The 23,427-nt window shown below is 35.6% G+C and overlaps 1 protein-coding gene across 2 annotated transcripts in view; it reads right to left on the bottom strand.

Moving 5' to 3' along the window:
* The window catches only part of CFAP20DC (CFAP20 domain containing), an 84,247-nt gene that overhangs the window by 23,747 nt on the left and 37,073 nt on the right, over window positions 1-23,427 (bottom strand). The window contains exons 9-14 of one of the 2 annotated variants that reach the window (XM_040593450.1): window positions 22,132-22,268; window positions 20,760-20,958; window positions 20,047-20,190; window positions 14,127-14,458; window positions 8,838-9,251; window positions 2,135-2,338 (exon numbers count right to left, since the gene is read on the bottom strand). In XM_040593450.1, coding sequence (XP_040449384.1) covers window positions 2,135-2,338; window positions 8,838-9,251; window positions 14,127-14,458; window positions 20,047-20,190; window positions 20,760-20,958; window positions 22,132-22,268 — 1,430 coding nt within the window. The remainder of the gene's footprint in view (window positions 1-2,134; window positions 2,339-8,837; window positions 9,252-14,126; window positions 14,459-20,046; window positions 20,191-20,759; window positions 20,959-22,131; window positions 22,269-23,427) is intronic. The other variant, XM_040593451.1, reaches the window with a different exon arrangement.

The raw sequence follows: 23,427 nt of genomic DNA, 5'->3' as shown, positions 1-23,427 counted from the left end.
GGTGATTAAATAGTCACCTTCCCTAATAAATGTTGTTTATAGCCTTGTTAGATACTAAAGGTCTAAAAAATGAATTACCACCCTCACATGAATACTCTGCATTTTTCCAAATACTGGAACAGAGTGACATCAAGCGGTGTTAAACACAGAAGTCCATACTCCAAAAACTCATACCATGAATAGCTGGTGCTGGGGCAGCTATCTCAGGAAGGAAAATAACAAGTGAATTGATAGATACTGCGGACTAACCAACACTGCACTGGTACAGAGTCCCTTTGTGTAAAGGCAAAGGTACATGGGTAGGAAAGTTTGTGGAAGCTGAATCTCAGCAGTCTTTGTTGTAGTTAGGGCCTAAGTTGTTAGTTCTTATCTGAGAAAGATTAGGTTTGCTTTCTGAATTATCTCTTCCTGGAAATGAGGTTCTTGCCATTAAATATTAAAACCTCAGTGCTCACCTTGCAAAATGCAGAGGAGAAACCTGACAATGCCATATGTGTAAAAAACACCAACATTCAGTCAACTGAATGAACTGAAAAATTTCTCTGTCAAAGACTGGTTGCCTTTTATACTTGATCTATGTAGAGGAAGATGGTGACAAAGGACTGTTATGGAAAACTACAGCTATATTAAATTACAATTTAAATGACTAACCTATTATATCTAGATAATTTTTTAGACTGATGCCATTAGTCTGAAACTTCAGAAGCTGATCAAGGCAGTAAGATCAAAGAATTGTCTTTGCAATCACATTGCGCTTCACTGAATACTGGAGCAGCACATTTTACTTTAAAAGTTCATTTTGTTTTAGTCATGTAATTTGTATTAACCAAACAAGGTGTGTCTAAATATTCTTATAAATTTCCTTATAATTAAACTACTAAAAAATTAATGAGACTGCTATTCTTTTTATTTAATTGAGTTCCGTTTGTCCAGTCTTGCAGTTACACCATGTTTGAGTCTGTCTAGTGAGTACTGAGAAAATGTATTGGAAATAAGATAAATCAACTAAATGTGTAATGTTGATGTATCTCAAATAGTTAAATCCAACTAATGTTTCTCTGATATCCTGCAAAATATTACTCTTTAAACCAAGTTCTTATGTCTATGATTACCTACACACTGATCCATCTCTTCTCATTTGAAATCTCCATTTATCAGCGTACCACGAAGTTCCAACACTGTGCTGGTCATTCACTACAGAAGATTGCAACTACAAGTCTGTATTTGGGCCCTATAGATCCCTACAGACAACTTGCACCTAACATTCTAGAGCATTTACAATACTTTATATTGGGGCAACACAGCAGTGTTTACTTTTCAAACAATGAATCTGCTTCTAAGAGTTGTGTTGTGTGCTTTACTTAAGCCATACTGATTGTTTATTATTGTTTCACCTATAATAAAGTAAGGACGATGTTGTTGAGATACAGAGTATAAGGTTACCTAGTTTTACAGCAGCTCCTGCAAGTACCTTTACATAGTTGCTGAAACGTTATTCTGTTATTTCATACAGTCAATACTCTTTGGTAGACTGTAACAAATACTCCTTTGCTTCTTGTAACAATAGCACATAGCACAGCTGTGCATGATTCTGTACTGCTTTGTACCAGGAAAAATAATGATACAAGGTGTAAAATATAGAAGGATCACTGGCTAAGTGCTCAGAACTACTTCAGCTTTTTGCCGCTGTTCCCCTGCTTCAGTCTTTTAAACAGCTTTCCAGTAATGAGACTTTATCATTGTAAGAAGCAATTATTCCCCATTACCGACACTGCAATGCAGTTGCTGACTGGTATATCTGGGTTTCATTCATTTCAGAACTATTTTTAAGTACTATATCACATACCTGCAGGCTGTCAGCCACTATTGTGACAAGCTGTACAGCCTACATGATTATTCAGGATTCTAAGAAGGAATATAAATAACAGATTTATTCTTTATCCACAGTGGTACTACCAAACCTGCTGGAAGTGCATGTGTTTTGGTTGCGTGTTTTACTTGGTAAGTTCTAAAAAACATTTGATAACAATATCTTAAATGTCAAAGCTACTCAAAGAGATTTTAATATGCAAGACCCCTGAGTCTCAGAATCGATAGGAACCATATAGAGAAAATACTGTGGGTTTAGACTTACTGGTGGGAAAGCAGAGTTCCAGGTTGCTGTGTCATCACTGCTTGTACTTATGCTAACATTGCAGTTACCTATCTGTGATGCGCTCAGCCCATGTGAGATCCCAGTACCCTGTAGTTCTTCATTTTGTTGTCTCTTCATGCTAGCCAGCATCTGTAGTTCAGATGAACTCAGTCTACTTGACTGGTAGTTTTTCCAGTCATACTCCTGTGAAATAAAATGGAAAAGTCAACAGTTTAGACAGGATCATCGAACAGAATCTATGAATGAAACAAACACCTTGGAGAATCTCTTGGGGAATCTACAAGAAGCTACAAAACTAAAAGAGAAACAAAATGTTTACTAGAAAATACTAGTTATCAGACTTCTCTTCAGCTATGAAGATGAAGCATATCCACACATAATTACAGGAAGGAAGAAGAACACAAACACAGTTACGGACACAGTTTGGATCCAGGGTGTTTGGTGAATTTGCTGTTCCAATGCAATTAAAAACAGAAGATAAAAGCAAGCTTTCAGAAGTTCAGAAATCCAGCAGCTAAAATTGCTTAAGCATTAAATGCAAATCTTGAAATAAACCCAATCACACAGTTATCACAGTATCATAAACACCATTAACATAACATTTAGTTATTTGTGAAGCACAGCATAAAATTTCTCTGGAAAGTTACATGTCAGCACTAAATCTTAAGTTATTTTGGTAACTTGCTTGTGAATAGATTTTTAAATAAACATCACTGTATTTTCATTTGTCTTTGTACTAATTGATTGACTTGTTAATGTAACTCTAATTGTTGTATCAAACTTGATCCACAGGCCAAAAGCTAAAAAAATACATGAAGTGTTTTGGAGTTTGTACTCACAGCTCACACAAAACCTCATGATAAGATTGTTTAAGTTCACCCAACCTGCTGTGGCAACATCTTTGTACAAAGAACTCCTTCTTTAAGAAGATCTTTCCCTTCTTTAAAGGGCCTACATAGACTGCTGTTTCACAAAGGAACAGGTCTAATACTCAAGGCCTCTAGTTTTGGTTCTGAATGGAACTGCAAAGTATTTCTGCTTGAAAAGTGAATCCAAGTAGGGACCAGGACTTCAGAGGCTTTAGATGACTACAGTACGGCCAGTGGGCTGCAAGATGCTATGTAAGAGTATCCCAAAAAGGGACAGTGCTTTGATTCTAGTGAAGAGAACAGTGCTTTTAGACTAGGAGTTTATCATATTCCTGGTAGAAGGGGCAATCTCACAGTCTGTTTTGCTGTGGGGAGGTACAGGGTAACTGAAGACATCAGGAACACACACACGTCAGCCCTGCTAGTGATATGAACATCGCCAGCCTTTCCTGCCATGAAATCCAGCGTGTAACAATTCAGTGTCTTTAGGGGGTACAAAAGTCACCTTACCATCAGAAGACACATTGAAATATCACACGCTAGAATTCTTACTACAACTTCCTCTGCTTCCTCCCTATGTATACAAGACACATGTCTCAGTCTTCTGTGTGGCTTGTAATCATGAACTGGTCACACCTGAGATGCAGGAAAACCTGAACTGCAGCTTTATCTTAGGAAGAGAAACAGAACAGCAACGTTCAATACCTTCAAGGTTACGACGCCACACAAAACCTGCACTTTTAAAAACACTCAGGAATATATGCAAGTGTTTAATAAAAAATTATATAGGTTCTATTATTCAGCTCCACAAAGGTATGACGTATACAGCCCACAAAAGATGTTACATATTGGACATAGATGTGTTTATTTTAAGGAAATCATGCAGAAAGATATGTATATATCCTAGATTTTCACACGTATTGCTTAGTATTTCACATGCAAAGTGCTCATGTTCACTAGAAAGGTTGTATGACACAGCTGAAAAAGGAGGTTATATTCGGTGACACACAATACTTTATTCTGTTTTAGGGAGTTCCATGTACCTTAATAAAAACTGTATATTCTGGGAATCAGAAAAGCATTGTTGTCCATCTGACCCCCTTGCCTGCCAGCTTTTTTTGTCCCTGGGATCAGAGCAAAGCCAGACAATGAAGGATAATATATTACTTATTTCCCTTCCAGAAGTTTAACTGGGGATATGCTCATAGATTCATTCACAGCGCTGAACTCCAAGTACAGGGTGTGTAATATGATGCACACTGGAAGGGAATTTTGGATCAAGGACAAATGGAGAAACCCTTCCCTTTTAATAATACACATAATGGCACCATGCAATGAACAGAACCTTGATTTCTCCTCAAGATCTAGAATACTTTACCGTGTATTTGCAAAAATAGTTTTAGAATAAAAAATGTAGAATATTTTTATTTCCTCATGGGTGCCATGAAAGCAATCAACAGCTACTGTCGCAATAGTATGTAGAATAACATTTCCTTTTTTCATTCTAGTTAAGAAATTAAGTACCACTCAGTAAAGACTGCTGCTCAACATTAAGTTTTTGAGAGTAGCAACTCCATCATAGATTTCTGATGTTTCATTCTGACTACCATGATATTAGATTTCACTTAAAGCCAGCTATTGCAAACAACCAGTCAAAAAGAAAATTAGCACTGAAATAACAAAGTAAACCACCTTTGATGGGAAGTGTGCCTACAAGCTGACAATCAGCAGGTAAATCTATCACATAAAAAAGGATTTATGACTGAAGGGCACTCACATAGAAACAGCTGCATGTGAAAATATGCAAATCTTTGTGAAAAAAGACAATAAATTCTTCAGCCTACTACAAACATTTTTGATTTTTTACTATGTATCTCAAATTCTTAAGTCAAATGTCTTTGCAAAGATTTTTCCTATGGAATCACCTCAAGTACTCCGAGGCTACTTTTTTGGCCCAGATAAATGGAGTCTGCCACTTTGTACATGGTATAGGAAGATGACAGAAGCTGTTAGCACAGCTGTCACCCCTTTTTTACCTCTGGCTTTTGAGGCGCAAGTTTCATTCCCGAATAGTGAGATTATTATTACCATTTTTAATCCTGAATTAATACATGACGTTTTCTCTAGATCCTTACTGAACATATGTTATTAGCTCAGTTACTATTCGTTATTTGTTCACTTCATATGAAACTTGCTATTTTATATCTGGAAAGTCTGCTTTGCTCCAATATATTAGCACTCTACCAGATCTACAGCTACTATAACTGTTATTGATCTTACTGAAGATGCTGATTTCCTGTTAATTTTGCTATAGAGAAATCTTCTGCATTTATTTGATTATTATAAGAGAAGCTTTTGGCTTATCTTTCTTGCTTCATATAAGAAGCATTTGGCATGCAGTCATTAAACCGACAGCATGAACTAGGGCTATGCAGAATAAAAGCACTAAAGATAGAAAGAATGTTTTTCTTATTCTCTTTTTAATACAGCCAAAACATTGCCCAAACCTGCTGTCTTTTCCTTTACTTCTATGAAGAAAGATGCACAGATTTTTGGAATTTTTACAAAACAATTCAAAACATTTGCTGTTTTTTCCCCCTCCAGCTTATTTCAGATTGTCAATCTCTCTTTCTTTTTTTTTTCCTCTCTTGTAATGGTCTCACTCCAGAAATACCATACTCAGAAAGGAGAATAGATGTCATGACAATTTTCTGTGCTAACCATCCTGTACAATAAACTCCTTGTAATAATGGAGAAATAGTTTGGACTACTTGTTCTGTAGCTTCAGATGACTATTACAAAAAAGCCTCTTCACAAATTTTATATTGTCTTAGCCACTTCTCAAAGACAGAATTTGGTAGCTAAATTTGAAATTAAGTTCACTTTGTAATTGAGGAGAAACTTTTGATATAAGAAGTAATTTTGCAATACTCATAAATTTGTCTAAAATTAGTATTTCATTTAGTAATTAAAAGCTTATCTAGCTTTTTGTATATCCTTCCTTATCATAAAGTATTTTTATTAAGCGCTTAAAACTTTTGCTAGATTGACAAAACCTGTTGTTTAAGAGATTTTTTTTTATATATATATATAATGACATTTGCATTCTTCTAGGTTCAAATTATTTATTCAGAATTGTTTGAATGTAGTTATACGTGCGGAAAACTTTAATTACCAGCTATCTACATGCTTGCAATATTACCCAGAGGGCTGTACTTCTTTCTTAATTAAAAATATTTGAACTTAATAATAGAGAACTCTATTAAAACATGAATAAAACATTGCAAGCAACCAGGTCCTTAAAGTGTATTAAGTAGTTAGCAAATTGATTGCAGGAAGAGTTGGTTAAGCATTTTTTTTCTTTACCAGTCCTCCGTATGAGCAGATTAGAAGAGACTACTTCTCTGTAAACTCTCTCTAATACCCTTTCATGCAAAGCTATTCTTTTCATAAGTAAGTCTTAAAACAATGAATGGTGTTTCAAAACAGAAATAAAAGAATTACATGCCCACTGCCAACAACAAAAAAATCTAGTATTGTCTCACTGTAGTTAACAATATTATGTATCAGCACTTCTTTTCTTGAAACTTGTGGGGACTTACAATACAAGTTTCTTCCTGCAGAACTGCTCCATAAGATACAAAAAAGCTTTACGTATGTCAGAGGTCAGAAAAAAGCCATATTCAAATAGCTTATTATATTAATTTCAAAATCATTGGAAACATTCTTAAAAAAAACTAATAAAAATAGGTATTTGACTTTATTCTAATACGTGCTACTTATAATACAAAAATCCGTAATATAAAATAAGTGCTCACCTAACATACTTTCTAATATAAACAACCACTGTTTGAAAGACAGTCAGTGGCACTCAAATTTGGCTTAAAATTTTAAGTGTGGTCTAGAACAAAAAGAAGTATCAAAGAATTCCAAGGAAAGGGTTATGGATGGGAAAACTTTATTACTTGGTCAAATCAAGTATAAAAGCTAAATCTGCCAGATACTTTCATTTATATTTTGTAACAATAAAACAACGTCTGCAACTCTTGAGTTTCTACACATTGATAATAGGCTTTGTCCTTGCAAAAAATACAAGCAGCAAATTACATGTGCAGTACATTTACAGCTACAAGTGCTGTATGGTAATAACCCTACTGTCTAATTTAGTAATCAACTACTTATCAAGCAGAGGAAACATGATAGCTCTTTTCCTTCATCTTTTAAAATAAAATACCACAAAGTTGTTGTAAAATATATTGAACACTTAAAAAATTTAATCGTAAACCAGCTAGGTAGTCTACATTTAGCTATGTTCTACAGGATAAAGTTGATCACTGCATTAAACACTGATTTTTTTCGTAAAACATCGGTCTGTGGACTAAATACCATAAACCTCCTTGGCCTGTAGAAAAGACAATTGTGGAGGAATACAATACATAGCCTTCAAATAGTGGCATAGGTGAGAACGATAATTAAGAAAAAAATATTATGTATTGTTTCTTACAACAAACGAAAGAATGAGAAAGCACCAGGAATGAGACAGTGCACTGAATAAAAGGAGATAATGTATTCTTTTCCCCCGAAGAATAGTTAATCTCTGAAATTCACTATCACAAGGCAAAAGCCATATAGATACAAGAAGCAACTACACACATCTGTAGAAAAGAATTCTACCACCAGTTATTCACCACAAAGACAACACCTTTCAGGGATGACATTGCTAAGCTACGACCACTGGCAGGAAGCCTGCAGGGCATGCTGGTGAAGTATCACTGGATGCTTCCTCTGTCCTTGCACTGTTTTTTCCCAAGCCACCTACAACTGATGGCTGCTGGACAGAACATTATGGCTATGTAAGTCTTTGATCATAAGATCATAGTAAGATAATAAGATAATAAGATCATAAGATCATGGTTATGTATCTATGATGTTTGAAAAATAGATCTCTGAAGCCTGAGGAAGATGTTTGGCCTGTTCCACTCTCAGATGCTCAGGAATAAATCTAATCTACTCATAACACATTTAGAGAAGAGGTCACATGTTAAAAGATATAGATCTGCAGTAATTGTAAGTCCAAAAAAATTCTATCCAAAACCATGGAACGGTAACATACTGTCTCATTTGTGATTTACAGAATACAGCTGATTCTTAAGCTCCAATTCCTGATTCAAAGTACAATTCAAAGCACATCATTATAAATGGAAAAGACAGAAATTAGCTATTAGGAAATATTTAAGAACATAATTAGCTTCAGACAAACTTCTTTGAATTACTGCATGTTTTCATACGGAGAACACAGGAAGAAAAAAGTAGGAATCAAATACCACTGTGGTGAATGTAACAATTCCTTTAGTAGCCTGGCAATTTAGCCTCTGACACAGCCTTACTGCTGGCCCTCAATCACATAATTTATTATTTTTCAGGGCTGTCGCAGAGAGATTATGAAGTACCTAGATTAAAGCTCTTTACAAGGTCACTCATTAATATATCAGTTGAAAGTATCTCTATTTTCCTTCATAATATTTCAGCCCAAAACTATTTTATAACTCATATTTCCAAAGTCTGAGTTGCTCAATGACACCTCTTTTCATCTATAAACCTCTGCGATTTCTGTTTTATTTGGAGTACTATTTTGTGTGTCACAAAAAACTACAAAATCAACTTTCAACAGATGGAGCTCAGTAAATACTGTCCTGATGAAACCAGAATATATTTGCATGAAAAACGTTATTATTTCTTACTTCATATGGATATATCTAATATAGCTTCTCTATACAATCTAATAGTTTAATTTCAAAGTAAAAATCACTTACAGAAGTCTGTGTTGTCAGACATGAGCTTTCTCTTGAGATTTTCTTGAAAGACTCTTTACTGATGGATCTTTTTAATTGACCAGAAGCTCCTTCATATCTTTCAGTTTTTTCAGATTGATTTGGAATTACCTTAAAGAATTCAGATTTACTTCCAGTTGGAGAAAGAGAAAGGGTAGGCTTTAAGCTTCTCTGAGAGCTAATAGAATCTGTTTTTCTCACAGTGGAACTCTTTGGTTTTGGTAAGATGGTGTCTTCAAGGTTTTGTTTGCCGTGTCCTTTATTCTTCCAGTATTCGTTTCTCCATGACATGCTCTGTAATGGGATCTCTTTAAGAACTGCTGAATCAGATGTTCCTTGCCTGCTGTGGCTGATCTCAAGGTTTTCAGTACCCTGGATTAATTCATTGCTGTCATCCTAAATTTAGGAAATAAAGCAAAAGTGATTCCCTCTCAGCATCACACAATACAGTGCTACATAACCTTAACATTTCAAAATGGTTCTTTAATCTCTGCTGCCTAACTCTAAACTTGCAAGGTTTCTGAAAACCTGTTGCCCTTCCTGGCAACTTCATTGAGTATACCATAAACATATTCTTAAATCTCAAATAAATAAAAAAAGCAAGCAAAAAGTCCATGACAGCGATGTCTTCCCATTGAATTATTAATATCCCATACTTTCACATCACATCTCCAACTTAAGCACAGAGGAACAAGTCCTGCCAGATAACTTCTCTCACCTCTGGTAATATCATTCAATATCATACTCAGTACTATCTGAATATAATTTAAGAATTTTGGAGGTTCATTTGTTAACCTTATGTTCATATTTCTAACAATGTCTCTGCAAAATACCCCATGATTCAAGCGTTCATTCAGCCCATCTCAACAACAAACAGCAAATCTGAACACATGGAAGAAATGATAATGGGGAAGCACATCTCGTGTTTGCCTCAACGTTCTTATTGTCAAAGAAGAAAGGATGAGAGAGGCCTCATCTTCATCTCATCATGCTGGTCCTCTGCCGTATGTGACCACATTGGACCTAAGGCAGGATCTATTGTAAGATTCGGTAAGACACTCAGTTAACATCTTCATCATGCCTCTCACAGAGCGGTCCTCAAGGTGCAGCCCTACTGCAAATGAAAGTGATCCGAGTTTGTTACTGACTGCACCGAGTCCAGGACTGGATTACACAGAATGAAATGCACATTCCAGAAATAATACTTCAATTTTATTAATGATACACATTTTAGAAATTTATAGTTCTATTCCCTCACTTAGTAATTTCCTTGAAACACAAATCTGTATTTCCCTTTTTTTAAGGGATTGTTATTTGCCGTAAGTGATCTTAAAATCTGTGCTGGAAACCCATATTAAGTTAGGTTAAACTAAGATGAAAGATTGCTAAAGAAAACACTGTATTCCCCCCCCCCCTCCCCCATTAGAGATGAAAGAGTAACTGATTTATCTGAAGCTTACATTCCTCCCACCCTTCCATCTCTGTTCAGCCGTACAGATTTAGGTTCTAGAATAATTTGTTAAATACCAAATTGTGAAATGGTGCCGCGAACATCAATAAAGTTTGCTTGATTAACTGTAGTGCAGCATATGTAAACTGAAGATGAGAATGATTTTCCTGAAGAACGAGCACTTCCACTGACGTATTGTATTCCTTGAAAGAACATGCAGATGGGCAGTTCTGGATACATAAAGCTGATTGCTCTTACTGGGTTGTAATTTTAAGACCATCATTGTAATAACTTCAGAGGGCCACCTACTAGGAGCAGATGGGACATAGTCCCTTTGTACACCGAGCTTTAATGCTATCAGACATATCAGAGTGAAATTACCTATCATGTAAGGGTACATTACCTTACTTAATTTTATTCCTTTATTCTTTGAATTGCATAAAGACAGAAAGATTCTCAATTCCTTTACTGAAGGCTTCAGCGATGAACTTGATTGTTACATTTAAATCAGCATTTTCGACAGCACTATGTGGTCATACCTGCCACAGGCACAACACTTGCCATCAGCAGGAGTTCTTGGTTTTGCTCTGGGTTTGACAGAATCCATAAATGCTGCCATGAGAAGTTTAATTATACAAAGTCTCTAAAAAAATCTGAGCTGAAAGCGTGGACGTTGATATAATTACAAAACAAGTCACTTAATGGAGAACAGTTCCAAAAGACGCAACAATTTTAATCCTTTACTTATTATTTGACTCTGATAGTTGAATAACAGCACCGAATTACTTCAGTGACTAATTAGTAACCACTAAAAGGAATTTATAAATACTTGCTGTTTTCAGTTTGCAAGCTGAAATATTTCCTCCCCAAAAACCAAAAGTTAAGCAAGCCACAAAATTCTAGCATGGTTAATGTGTGTATCTTACGGCTCTCAGTATATGCAACATAGAGTCAATGTTCACTTATTTGAATTTATTCTGATGCAGAACCTGTCTCTTGTATTTTACAATTGAGTAAATATTTTTGGTGGCTATTACTGATTTTCCATGGATTTAGTAAAAAGGTACACAATTCTCCTTTGCAGCTCCACTGACTTCAAATGTAGACTAGGATGAAACTGGGATTTAGCCCCTTAAACTGTGATCTTTAATTCATGATGCAGTGACAGAAAAAATCCCAAAGAAAACTTTTGGAAATTTTGGACTTTTTACCAGTCCGAGACATTTAAACTACAAAGATATATATATATATATTTTTTAACTAAAACTACGTCTTACTTATATTTTCCAGGAGAAAGGCAATTATGTTCACATGCGATTACTTAAACTGTAGGTTGAGACACCCATCTTATTTGATACAGTTCAAGAGCGTGTACACATCCATGTGTTATACACAAAAATAATCTATTTGAATTTCAGTGAAAGCTGTAATACAACGATCATGAGAAACAATAATAGTGTGAAACCCTGTAACAATGTAGTTATTTCAGCATGTAAGATTAACATGTAATTTTAAAAAGTACTGCAAGATTCAGCGTAACTTAAGTCAAATAAATATTTTGTCAAATATGTGAAGTGGAAAACATGTTATGGCTGGGCTAAAGAATTTTGGTAATTTTGCAAAGATACCTTAAACTGTGCTACAGTGGATACTATTAAGTTAGCAGTCCTATGTTCAGCTATCACAGCTTTTCCAGGATCTTCTTTTCTGTATTTTCAGTATGTGAAATAAAACTGTTTTCTAGTTTACTTCAATAATGCAAAGTAGAGCAATCTGAATATTAAATGTGTATCCAGACTAGCAGTATAAAGCTGACTTCAAGAAGCAATACAGAATGTACCTGTAGAAGGAAGAGGATGAATATGGGCAAAATGTGACTGCTAAGTAATTTGTTGGTTCAGTGACTTCTTTCACATTGAGAGAAAGGCTTAACTATGAATTACTAAGGTAGTAGATGGAGAAAAAAACTTCCTGATAATTTGTTAGCATGCTGTAAATTTGTTTATTATATCTTCTAGCTTTGTAAGTCTAATGCATCTCCAGCTGCAGTGCTGATACTATTTAGTGCAGTTTGCATCCAAAGATAATGAATGAAACAAAAGCCGTTCCCTAGCACACTCTGGGTTGAAGAAATGTTTATAGTTTATATAATACCTTAAATCTTTTTAAAGAAGATGGGCATCCTCTATCAAGTCACTCTTGCACCTCTAGAATGGCCGTTAATGTTGTGCCTCAATGTTCTGCTGCTGCAAAAGCAGGAGTACTTGGCTACTGGTTTCTTTCTCTTTCTGTACTTGACACTGGATCCCTGTGGGATCCATGTAGGATGATGGCACAGAAGGTTAGCTATTTTCCTCAATAAAAGCTTAAGTACCAGCAAAATTTAATGATTAATTTCACTTTTGATTAATTTATATAAATTTGTCTTGCTTTATAGTTCATCAGCTAAGTATGCACTGTGTTTTGAAAGATACTTTTATTTTTACTCACTTAGCACAGCACAGCCTTTACTATTTGTTCAGAACTTTTCGTTTGCCATTTTTACACTGCTTTGGAGATGTATCTTTACAAAGGACTTTCACAAATATCCCTCTCCCTGCCACCTCTGCTTCTGCTCCGCCCCTCCCCCCCCCAAAAAAAAAAAAAAAAAAAGGCAATCAAATTGGAAACTTCTGAAATTGACTAAATGACAGTGCTAGAAAGTTTCCATAATTCTTATGTTATGGAAATATTTCCTTAATTTCTACAGTAACCTCTCTGGCTTTTCATGAGCATAACAGACAAATTCTTTGTAATCCCAACAATTTTACATCTTCAGACGTGCATCCCATATAGCACTGCTCATGAACTATTAGCTTGACAAAACCTGATTTAATTCTGAAATTCTGGAACTTTGTATGAAATAACAAAGTCTTAAGGTTTTAAGTCAATAAATAATAGGACTCCCCCCACAATTACAGAAAAAAAAGTGAGAAAATCTTTATTTATTATAATTAGCATTGGCAATTTGGTTTCTCAGAAATAGAGAATATAGAGCAGTATCTGATATTTTGCTGTTATGTAACTTGGTTGCATTTTCTCATCTATGAGCAACAGATTAGAATGCTAAGAAATATATAATTAAAAATGAAATACTCTAGAATGCTCATAAAGGTAGTGACTTTCAGCAGTTACTGTAATGACACAATGCAAGTATTCATTGCATTGACAATTTCTTGAATTTCTATATAGTATCAGCTGAAACATTTGTTAAAAAAAAGATGTATTTCTTTTCTGTCATTAATTTTATTGCTGAAAGATTTCCACACTGCAAAAGAATTAAAGTTGGTGATGCTGACACAGCTCAGACAGGATATAAAGCAGAAATACCAATCATCAAGTGATGTTAAAAAGCCAAGATTTCTTAATTCATTTCTGACAATGTTGGTGAGCAAATCAGTCCCTGCTCACAGTCTTAAAAGGCACAATGAAGCCTTATTTACTGCACTCTTGCTCCACCATAAAAGACTTACATCTCCCTCAAATATATGATGAAGGCTTTCCTAAAATCTTTTTTGTTGTAATGATGCACAATACTCACATCTCTGTTAGCGCAGGGGCTGACAGAGAGGTTTCTTTCGTCCGCTTGTTTCAGAGGGTACACCTGAACTTTCACTCCTATATCCAGTTATACACAGCAACCTGACAAAGACAAATCTACCTGTAGGTACATGGGGAAAAGATGATTTATCCCCTCTGTCTAGCTTGAAGACAGAATCTCATCCTAGGAGTTTTAGGATGAAGACTACTTTATCAAGAATTACATGTACAAAGTGGCTTACCTCTTCACTACTGTCAGTTCCTTGAAAGTCATCTTCAATCTGGGTTCTCCCATGTACTCCATTACTGTCTTGCTTCAAATCCAAAGGGAAAATGCAACATTCTGGTGACACATTTGGAGACTTCCCATGAGGAGCTGATCGAGGTCTTGATGAAAATGTGAAAATCTCTTTATTATCCGCTTGGTGATCACCTGTTTCACTGCTGTGATGTTCAACCGAAGCGTTCTGTGGTGAGGCTGAATTACAGCAGGCTGATGCCTCAGTAGCTACGAACTGCTCACTCCCATCCAACTGAACCCTCTCAGCGAAACTTTCTGGAAACACCCATTCATCTGAAATGTACAATGTTTATTTTAATGCCAAATACGCCAATTCTATGTTACCCTGCTCACCCTCGTTTCCTCTGGGAGTTGTACAGCAAAACAAGTTTTTCTACCACAGAAACATTCTGTTTACCAGATTTATACAGTTGGAAGAGTGACAAGGATGCAAAGAAAAATATCAGGCTGCTTTCTAAGTGAGGCAAGGTTAATCAAAACATTTCCAGATAAAAGCTCAAAATCTGCAGGCTATGATATATGACATACAAGCCTGCAATCTGCCAATTTGAAACTATCTAGCTGTTAAGATTTGAAACTATTCAACTGAAATTAATTCTAGGAAAACGTAATTTTATTACATTTGGCTATTGATCCTTTTCTATAGGCGTTTTTGGTGGCTGACATTTAAAAGAAATAATCACACGTAGTTGGTGGAAAGTTCGTAATATTACAATCTGCTGCTTCTTTATTGCTGAAATTCTACAGTTTCTTTTATGTCCAGAACTTGTGGTTTAAATCTCAATTTCAAACTACAGCTCTGATGAAAAATAGTGTGACATGAAAAATGTATGAAGATATCTGTTTCTCCAAGTTTCCCTGAATACAGGCAGTACTAATCTGCCAATTTTAAAACAAACAATAAACTACAGAAATGGATTTAAAGATTGAGTGTGCCAGATAAACATGAAAAGGCCATTTTTATACTCTTATTGTTAACTTATATTTTACTGTTTGGAATGATGGTATAGAAAAAAATGTCAATTTGATTGATTAAAACCAATCTCAAATAGCATCTGAAAAAAGGAGAACTGCTCAAGTATGCAATACTCCCTTATCTTCATTAAAGGTAGTGTGGTGTGGATTATTCACTAGATCTTGAAACTTTCTGGCTCCATAAAACAAAGTTACCACCAACCACACTAAAAAAGCCTCAATAAAAAAAATACTAAAAACGTAATAATAAAGTAGCACTGCAATAATAAAATGCTTGCCATCACAGAAGACAGTAAGTTTACTATGGTATTCTGCTCTTTTTAGTTTTGTTAGAAATTATCATCACTGCAGGCAGATTCAGCAGCTTTGGGGGAAAAAAAACCCCAAAGCCTGAACCACCACAAATGAAGGCATAGGTAAGAAGAATGAGACACCAGGAGAAACAACTACCTTCTTACTCAGTTGCTGTGATTTTTCCAGCTTACTGAAGATAGCTAGTAAAGCTACTGAACTCCAATTAATATCCTGAACAGTAGTTTGTTATAGGAACCAGTGAAAAGTAGGGACTTAACACAGCCTGTATATTCATGGCTTACACCCATTTCAAGTAAACTCTTTTTATATTAGATAATCATGCCGGTTTAAAACAATCTAGTAGATCATTGTCTATTGTACATAAAAACCTCTCTTTTGTACGCTCATAGAAATCTCACCTTGCTTTTAATTAGTAGGACTTGAAAGATGAGCAGGTAATGCATTTATTTTACAAATATTCTGGACTAGTTTTTTCAAAAGCCTCAAGGAATGAGTGAGACTAGTCAAAATTTTAAGAACCAGCTTTCATTTGTGTAAAACCAATGACCTTTTATCCTGATCTACAAGCTTTTCAAAGGAGGATACTAGAGCAGAATTCTGTCTTTGATCACTCAAGATTGTGTCACACTCTTCTGATAACATTTTTCTTAGTAAGGCAACTGGAATTATATGTGAAAGGCTGTACGTGAATAAAACAACTGAAATCATGACAAACCAGTATTAATCATGAACTCACATTTCACACTTTTTATGCTTTTACTGTATTTTACTATCTATATAAGCCACATTTTTAAAGTAATCATTTCCCCTATAAAAATGAAATGGAAGAGGGATCTTCTCATTAACTTTTCACACGAAACTGAACACAGTATTAGGATGCTTGAGAACAAAGACTTAGGAACTTTTTTCTTCAACCTGATTCTGTCACCTAACTTTATTTAAAAACTCTCTTGCACTAAATCAGTATTTTAAAATACTCAATCATTTGTCCAAAAGTAATCTGGACCACTAAACCCGAAATTGTTTTGAATATGTCTGGCCCTGGAGATGCTGCCACATCTGGAACTCCAGAAAGTGCTGTGCAGAAATGCCACAAGAATGTTGCTTATCCCCAAACTTCAACTGGCTGGACAACTCTCCTGTATGTAAAGACATCTTTTCTGCACCTATTTGGATGCTAAGTCAATTGTTAAGGCAATGATATTAAAATTTTCAACTTGCTGCATATTTTGAAACAAAAACTGTCTTCAAAAGTTACCTAGCTAAGAATTTTTTTTTATTTTCGGCAGCTTTTCCTATCAGCACTCTGCAGTCTTCTGACCAGCCTGGCAGCCACACTTCCACAGTTTAAGCTAGACATAATTTACTAGGTTTCAATGGCAGTGGCTTGACTAAGACCAAGATGTATAACATATACTTCTTTAGTATTCAGAAGGCCTTTTCCCATCGTGAAATTACATTTGACATGTATCATGCTGTCTTTGCAGGTTTCAAATATGCACTAATAGCCCAGATCACTGCAATGAGCCCTCTATGGTATGGTTGTACATTTAGTGTAGAACTCGCTTAATGAGAATCTGCTAATTTTTATGTACAAAGAACTGTGAATGAGAGGAGTGGCTTGATTTTTATTCTGGCCTACTGTCTTAATAATAGCCAGCTTCCCTAACTGCAGTCTCACCTGTTCTACCCTCATTCTGGAATGACTTCTAATGCTGTTGTTGGTTTCATTTGCAGAGGTCATTACAGATAAAATTTTATAATGAATTCTGAAGCAAAAAAAGGTGTTAAACCACTTATGTTTTGAGATTTTAAGCTGATTTTGAATGAAGTAACAAAATATGAAAGAGAAATCTTAAGTAACAGTTTTTGCCAAGTGTTTAGAGAAGGCAAGTAGAAGCTTAAACTCCTGACTTATACTCCTGCCTCTGCCAAAACCATCTTACGCATCACGTTAGTCACCATTGTAATGTCTTTACCCAGATCAAAAGTACTTCAGAAATATATAGATTTAGTGTCTGTATAATATTTAGCCTGAATATTCTGCTTTTTTAGTCTAAACTTCTCTGTAAAGAACAGCATTAGTTTCCAGATGTTGAAGAAATATACTTGGGTTAATAATAAGTTAAACGCAAATATTAGTTTGAATACCACAGTATTTATTCTTAATGAAATATGCAGGAGGGAGACTGAAAAGTCTGTAAGGCTTTAAGATGACATTTTATGCTGGCTACAGAGTTCAGCAGCTTCTGTAACCTGTGTATGCATGTTGTTAATAGTCTACAAGTAGAAAGATACAGGGAGTTTTGGACCAAACTAAACCCCATTATCTCTCCACCACAAACTATACTGGATTTTCCTTTTAACTCAGCATTCCCATGTCAACTGTAACGAACAACCTGGAGTATTATCTTAGCAAAATATGCAAACTAGTATGTAATCACAACATTGCACAAACAAGGAAATGCAACAATGATCACCTAAACATCTAACTAGTTTTTCTACACAGTCAAACTTACGCTAAAGCTTCTAATTGCAGCCTAACATTTTAATGAAGGTTTCATAAATAAGATTGATAAACTATAAAGAGTACTCATTTTATTTCTTCCCTTGCTTAAAAACAATTTACCTTGGTAAATACTGCACACCTGCTACAGACAACATGCTGATTTGAGGGCTATAATAAATCTAAAAGATATTATAAATAGCAGTCACTAATGTGTAAGGTAATAAGAGCAGCCACTTATGAAAGCTCCCCTCCCCTATAAAATTCAAATTAATATTTACTCAAGCTAATGGCCAAACTAGTGCAGTACTGCTCCAAGATCACCACAGGATATGGTTGCACAGGGCTCAAGAACACTAAATGCCTAACAAGGAGCCAGAAGCCACGTAAGCGTGCACTTACTTGGTAAATGTGGTTTTGTATGTACTATACATCCTATGTATGTCAGGACTATGCTTTCAGCTGAACCAAGCCTGCGGTTGTTCACTATGGGGCAAGATCAGTTGCTGCGCCTTTCCTGACTAGAACATCAGTCCTGAGGTTTATGGGGTTATGATCCCAACAGTGTGCATGAACTGCAGCTACAACACAAGTTATCACAGAAATAATTCTTTTGCTTTTATTAGAACGGTGTTTGCGTCTAAAATGTGAATGCAAATGCGAAACAGTTTGGGAAGAAATGGGTAGAAGCATTTTTGTTCTCTCATCTGATAATGTCAGTGTATGTACAGATAATGTACACTTCACTTTCCTTTGTAAATGATTTGTACAGTATTTCATGCAGATGTGTATGTTGAATGGTGTAATTTTATTTAAAGTTATTATGTTCCCCATTTTTTGTTAGCTGTTCCTGCTTTCAAATTTCTCCCCCTTCTCTGTGAACCTTTCCTCAAAGAGTGCCTATCATTCTCTGAGGTCAGATTTATCCAACTTTGGAGAAGTTTGGAACACAGAATAGAAGAGGACTTCCCTTGATGAAGAGGCTGCCTACAGGAAGCTGTTCAACACAGATGAATCCAATACTACAGGATAAAGAAACCATTAAGTCATCTATGTATAGTTAGACATCTTCATGCATTGAAAAGAAACTGGAATCTGCAAACTGAACTACCAGTGCCAAGCAATCAAAATATGGAAAAAAAATAATTTGGTATTCTAGCTGAAGAACAAGTAAGACAGGGATTCCTGCCTCAGAATCTTCAAAATGTGGGTAAATAGGAAGTAATTTGAAAATTCTCCAGAAGGCTCCACCTGCCTTAGTACCCTGCATCTTTTCCGGTCAAATTATGAAACCCATAATAGCAATTATAGATTACTGACATTGTCACAGTATGCGATTGCTTCTAAACATCCCAAAGATTAAACAAAACGGAAATAGCTCACAATGTGAAGAAAAAAAATATATGGTCAATCTTGAGCAGATTTGAGTAGTCTGCACACTTTACAAGTTAGTGGCTATGCCTTTTAATAGAAAGTAACACTGCTTTTTCATACACACAATGGCTATTTTCACCATAATAACGTATTTTCCAGACACAGGCAAAGTTGATTGACACTGTCTGACAAAAAATATCCACACCTTTTGGCAGATAGCCGTGAAAGGGAAAAAACCCATAAACTAAGGTGTCTTTCTGTGAATAAGAAAGAAAATTCACCATTGAACTTCGAAAACAAAACCAAAAAATGCTGATATTACATGGGTATTGTAACTAACACCCTAAACTCTTACATGGGACAAGTAAAATTTCTCATATATTTGATTTTTGGAGTCTTTAGCGTTAAATTTAATAGTCTGTTAAAGAATTATTTTTAGTTCTTTCCCTTCAATCATGAGAGCATGGAATTTTTCTTTTTTTCATTCATTCACTGCTCTGGTACTCTGCTTAATCCTGCAAATCTTTATCAATGCTCAAAAGCAATTCTGTTGCAGGGTGTTTGATTTCCATAATCCCCCACAACACAGACATTTATATTTTATGTGAACTGCTTCTGGGTCCTTTGAAATTTACAACAGATAGTCCCTCACACTACTGAGATGCAAAGTAACATAAAATAAGCACCATACCGCTGGTTATCTCCCATGTGTATTTGGCTGCATTTTTTAGAGATAATCTTCTATGACTGTTCTTGTCTGATGACGGTCCTTGTGAGGCGAGTTGAAAATCTGCTCTTCCATTCTCAGAGGTTTTCCGAGTCTGAACTGCACGGTCTGAAATACAATCCAAAAGCTTATGAAATGCTTGTGAACACTCATATTGTGTGCTTTCCTTACTTGAGGCATGGAAAAACTGCATATGGAGCATTGTCCTTGGATACAAACATCTTCCAAACAGCACAGGAATCTTGTAGGGCAGCAGGAATACGATAGTTAAAAGAAAATAAAAAATTAACACTAGGTATTGAAGAAGGGCAAACCACAGAAGTTATAAAAAACAGGCTTGCAAAAGTCTGAAAAATAATAAAAAAACACTGCAGTAGTCCAGTTATATATACAGCATGAGGGAAAGAGGAATATGTGTATAACCTGTGGCTACTGCCAGCAGGTGGTGATCCCTGGCTCAAACACACACAATACAAATACCTGCAGAGAGAATGAGCATTTATTCAAGGTCATGCAGGAGAACAAGCCATGATTTTATATAAATGTCTTCCATAATTAAAAGGTAAATAAAGGGCTAGAAAAAGAGAGAATTAAGTCTTATATTCTGAAGTCAAAATGATGCAAAAATGTTGACAGTTTGTGAATTCTACATATTCTTGTTTACTTTATGCTCTTACCATTTTGACATACATCTTTAGTTACTTGGTGAGTATTTCTTTTGCATCCTTGATCTAAAGAATCGTCGCATGGTGTGAATGATAGCTCCAATCTCTCAATGTCTTGTTGACATTCAGCTCCCTTTCCTGAACTTTGAAGTTGGCATGATCTACTACTTCTGCTACCCCAGGTCTTCGTTACCTTGAAAGACATTATTTCCTTAATGAAAAACAAAACCAACAATAACAGCTTTCAAAATACCCAAAGGTAAAGACACATTTTGATTTAAGCTTATTTTTCAAATACATGTTTTCAAATTATTTTTTTTCTTTTTCTTAAAAATCCTTTAATTTAATTTAAAAATCTTCTCAGGAAACTTTACAGTTCACAGGTACAGTTCTGGGTATTATCTTCAGTATTTAGTGTCTAGTAACAGGCAGGATTTTTTCACTGAGTGAAAGGATAACAAAGCAAAGAAAAAGGCAAAAACCCCAAATTTCACGATCTGGATAAAAAGACAGTGAAACCTGTGCCTATTCTAGACCTCAGAAGGAGTCCTTTCCTCTTTGGAGAAAGGAATCTCATTCTATGTCTAGCTTTCAACTGACTTTCTACAGAAGAGTCTACTTCCTTAGGCTGAATCCTTTATTCATGGTGTTTGTAGTCCTGACCAGATTCCTAAAGCCTGCATATTGCGTGCTGGCTGTTTGCCCTGGCACTGTGATTGACTGACAGCAGCACATGAGCTACTGTATGGCTGACCATCGTCCTCCTGGAGCATACGGTGATGCAGTTTCTGCTCTGCATCATAGCTCTCACCATAAGGAAAAATATTTACACACACACACAATTTCAGCAGTCTAGAAGAAGAAATTCAGAAAAAAAAGAATGGTAAGAAATCATGGAGTAATTTCAGTAGTAAGAGACGTCTGTAAGCCTAATGCTGAAATTAGATCAGCCTGCTCCAGCCAAGTTGTTACCTTTGAAAGTATTGAAATTCCATAGTCTCCCTGTAACCTTGTTCTAGTACTGAATGACTTGACTTCATCGTTACACCCAGCCAGAGCTTCCTTGCAACTCGGGCCTGCTGCCTCTTGTCCTTTCACTGCACCTCTTAGAGGACTCTGGGCCTGTCTTCTCTACAGCCCTGCACTACTTGAAAAGAGCAACTAGATTCTCCCTCAGCCTTCTCTTCTGCAGGCTGAACAAACCCTGCCACGCTGCAGCCACCCAACCATTCTCCTTGCTGTCCACTGGGCGTCCACAACCACGCACAGCAGTCCGGACACAGCCTCACATCAGTTCTGGAAAAAAGCTTAAGTGTGACTCTGCTTGTCAGCCTCCTCCGCTGTGGCAGTGCCGGCAGTTTTGTTGTAATTTAAGCCTTCTTACCTCACCAGGTGCCCTTGTACCTACTCTTCTGTTTGAAGACGGAGGTGGCCCAAGGATCTTCGAACCAAACGCAATATGTGATACATCCCGAGTTTTACTGCTGCATGTATTCCCTTGCCCTCTATTAACCAAGTTACCTGTAAATAAAAATAATAGTTTAAAAAATATATTACAGTACATACAAAGAATAAAGATTAATAATTTTTTCACATCGACAGAAATGAACAGTGAATACTAAACATACATAAAAATTATGTTCCTTTATAGCACAGTCCCAAGAAGTATGCAGGAATAGCAAATGCACATTTTATAAAAGTGTGTCAATATACAAGCAAGAAACTTTTGGTCTATTATATAGACATATTTCTAATCTCCTTGCTTTAAAGATTTATTTAAAAAGGGGCTCTTTATAAACAGAAAAAAAGAATGGTCTGAATGATTTCTTTAGCACTTCAATGAAAATTTAACTTCTGACAGGAAGAACCGCCCCCTCTAATTAATAAGTAACAGTATAAATAAATAAAAGCACAAGAAAACTGATACAAGACTGTCAAGGTGTAACTCACAGCTCAGAGAAGAACTATTTACGTTTAGTTTGCTTCTTGAAATTACCGAATCTACTGTGTTAGCAGGGCTGAGCTCTAATATTGCAAACATACTCTATTCCTATTAAAATATTCTACCCCTTTCATTATGATTTTTTTAATTGTTTAAAATGTAGATGTGTTTTTGTAATTCTTTTCAAGCGCAGAAAATGCCAAGCAGTCTGCAAGACAAACAAAAATATACATGGAATGCAGATGAATATTCTGAAAAAAATTTTAAAAGGGAAGAATAGTAAAATGGTTACGTCTTAATTTTATCACCAGAGTTGAAGCACTGCATGTGATATCTATTTTCCTCTTTTTTAATTCTCCAAGAGGGATTTAATTCTCCTTTCACAGATGATAAACCAGGGTATATTCACATTAATTTATAGTTAAAATTTACAATGTTCAAAGATTTTTTCTTGCTGCAACTTCAGTGTCAAATCACTATCTCACTTTAGAGATCTGACACCTTCATAAAGCAATAAAGTAGAAAAAAAAACATTTTCTCAATTCTTCTAAGCATTTTTCATAGAATCATTTAATCTTATTTCAAGATCAGCTTTATTTCCATTGTCATCAAGGAAATGAAAAAAAGACCATGCACCAAATATCACAACGTACTGTACTAATAAGCACAAAAGAAGCCACTTTCTGCATTACCTTCTTCCCCTTTTCCTGATGTGACATTTGGTTGCTTACAAACAGC

The sequence above is a fragment of the Falco naumanni genome, chromosome 4 (assembly GCF_017639655.2).
Source record: "Falco naumanni isolate bFalNau1 chromosome 4, bFalNau1.pat, whole genome shotgun sequence".
Lineage (NCBI taxonomy): Eukaryota > Metazoa > Chordata > Aves > Falconiformes > Falconidae > Falco > Falco naumanni.
The sequence above is the reverse complement of the archived record's forward strand: the minus strand, read 5'-3'. Positions and strand labels throughout refer to the sequence as shown.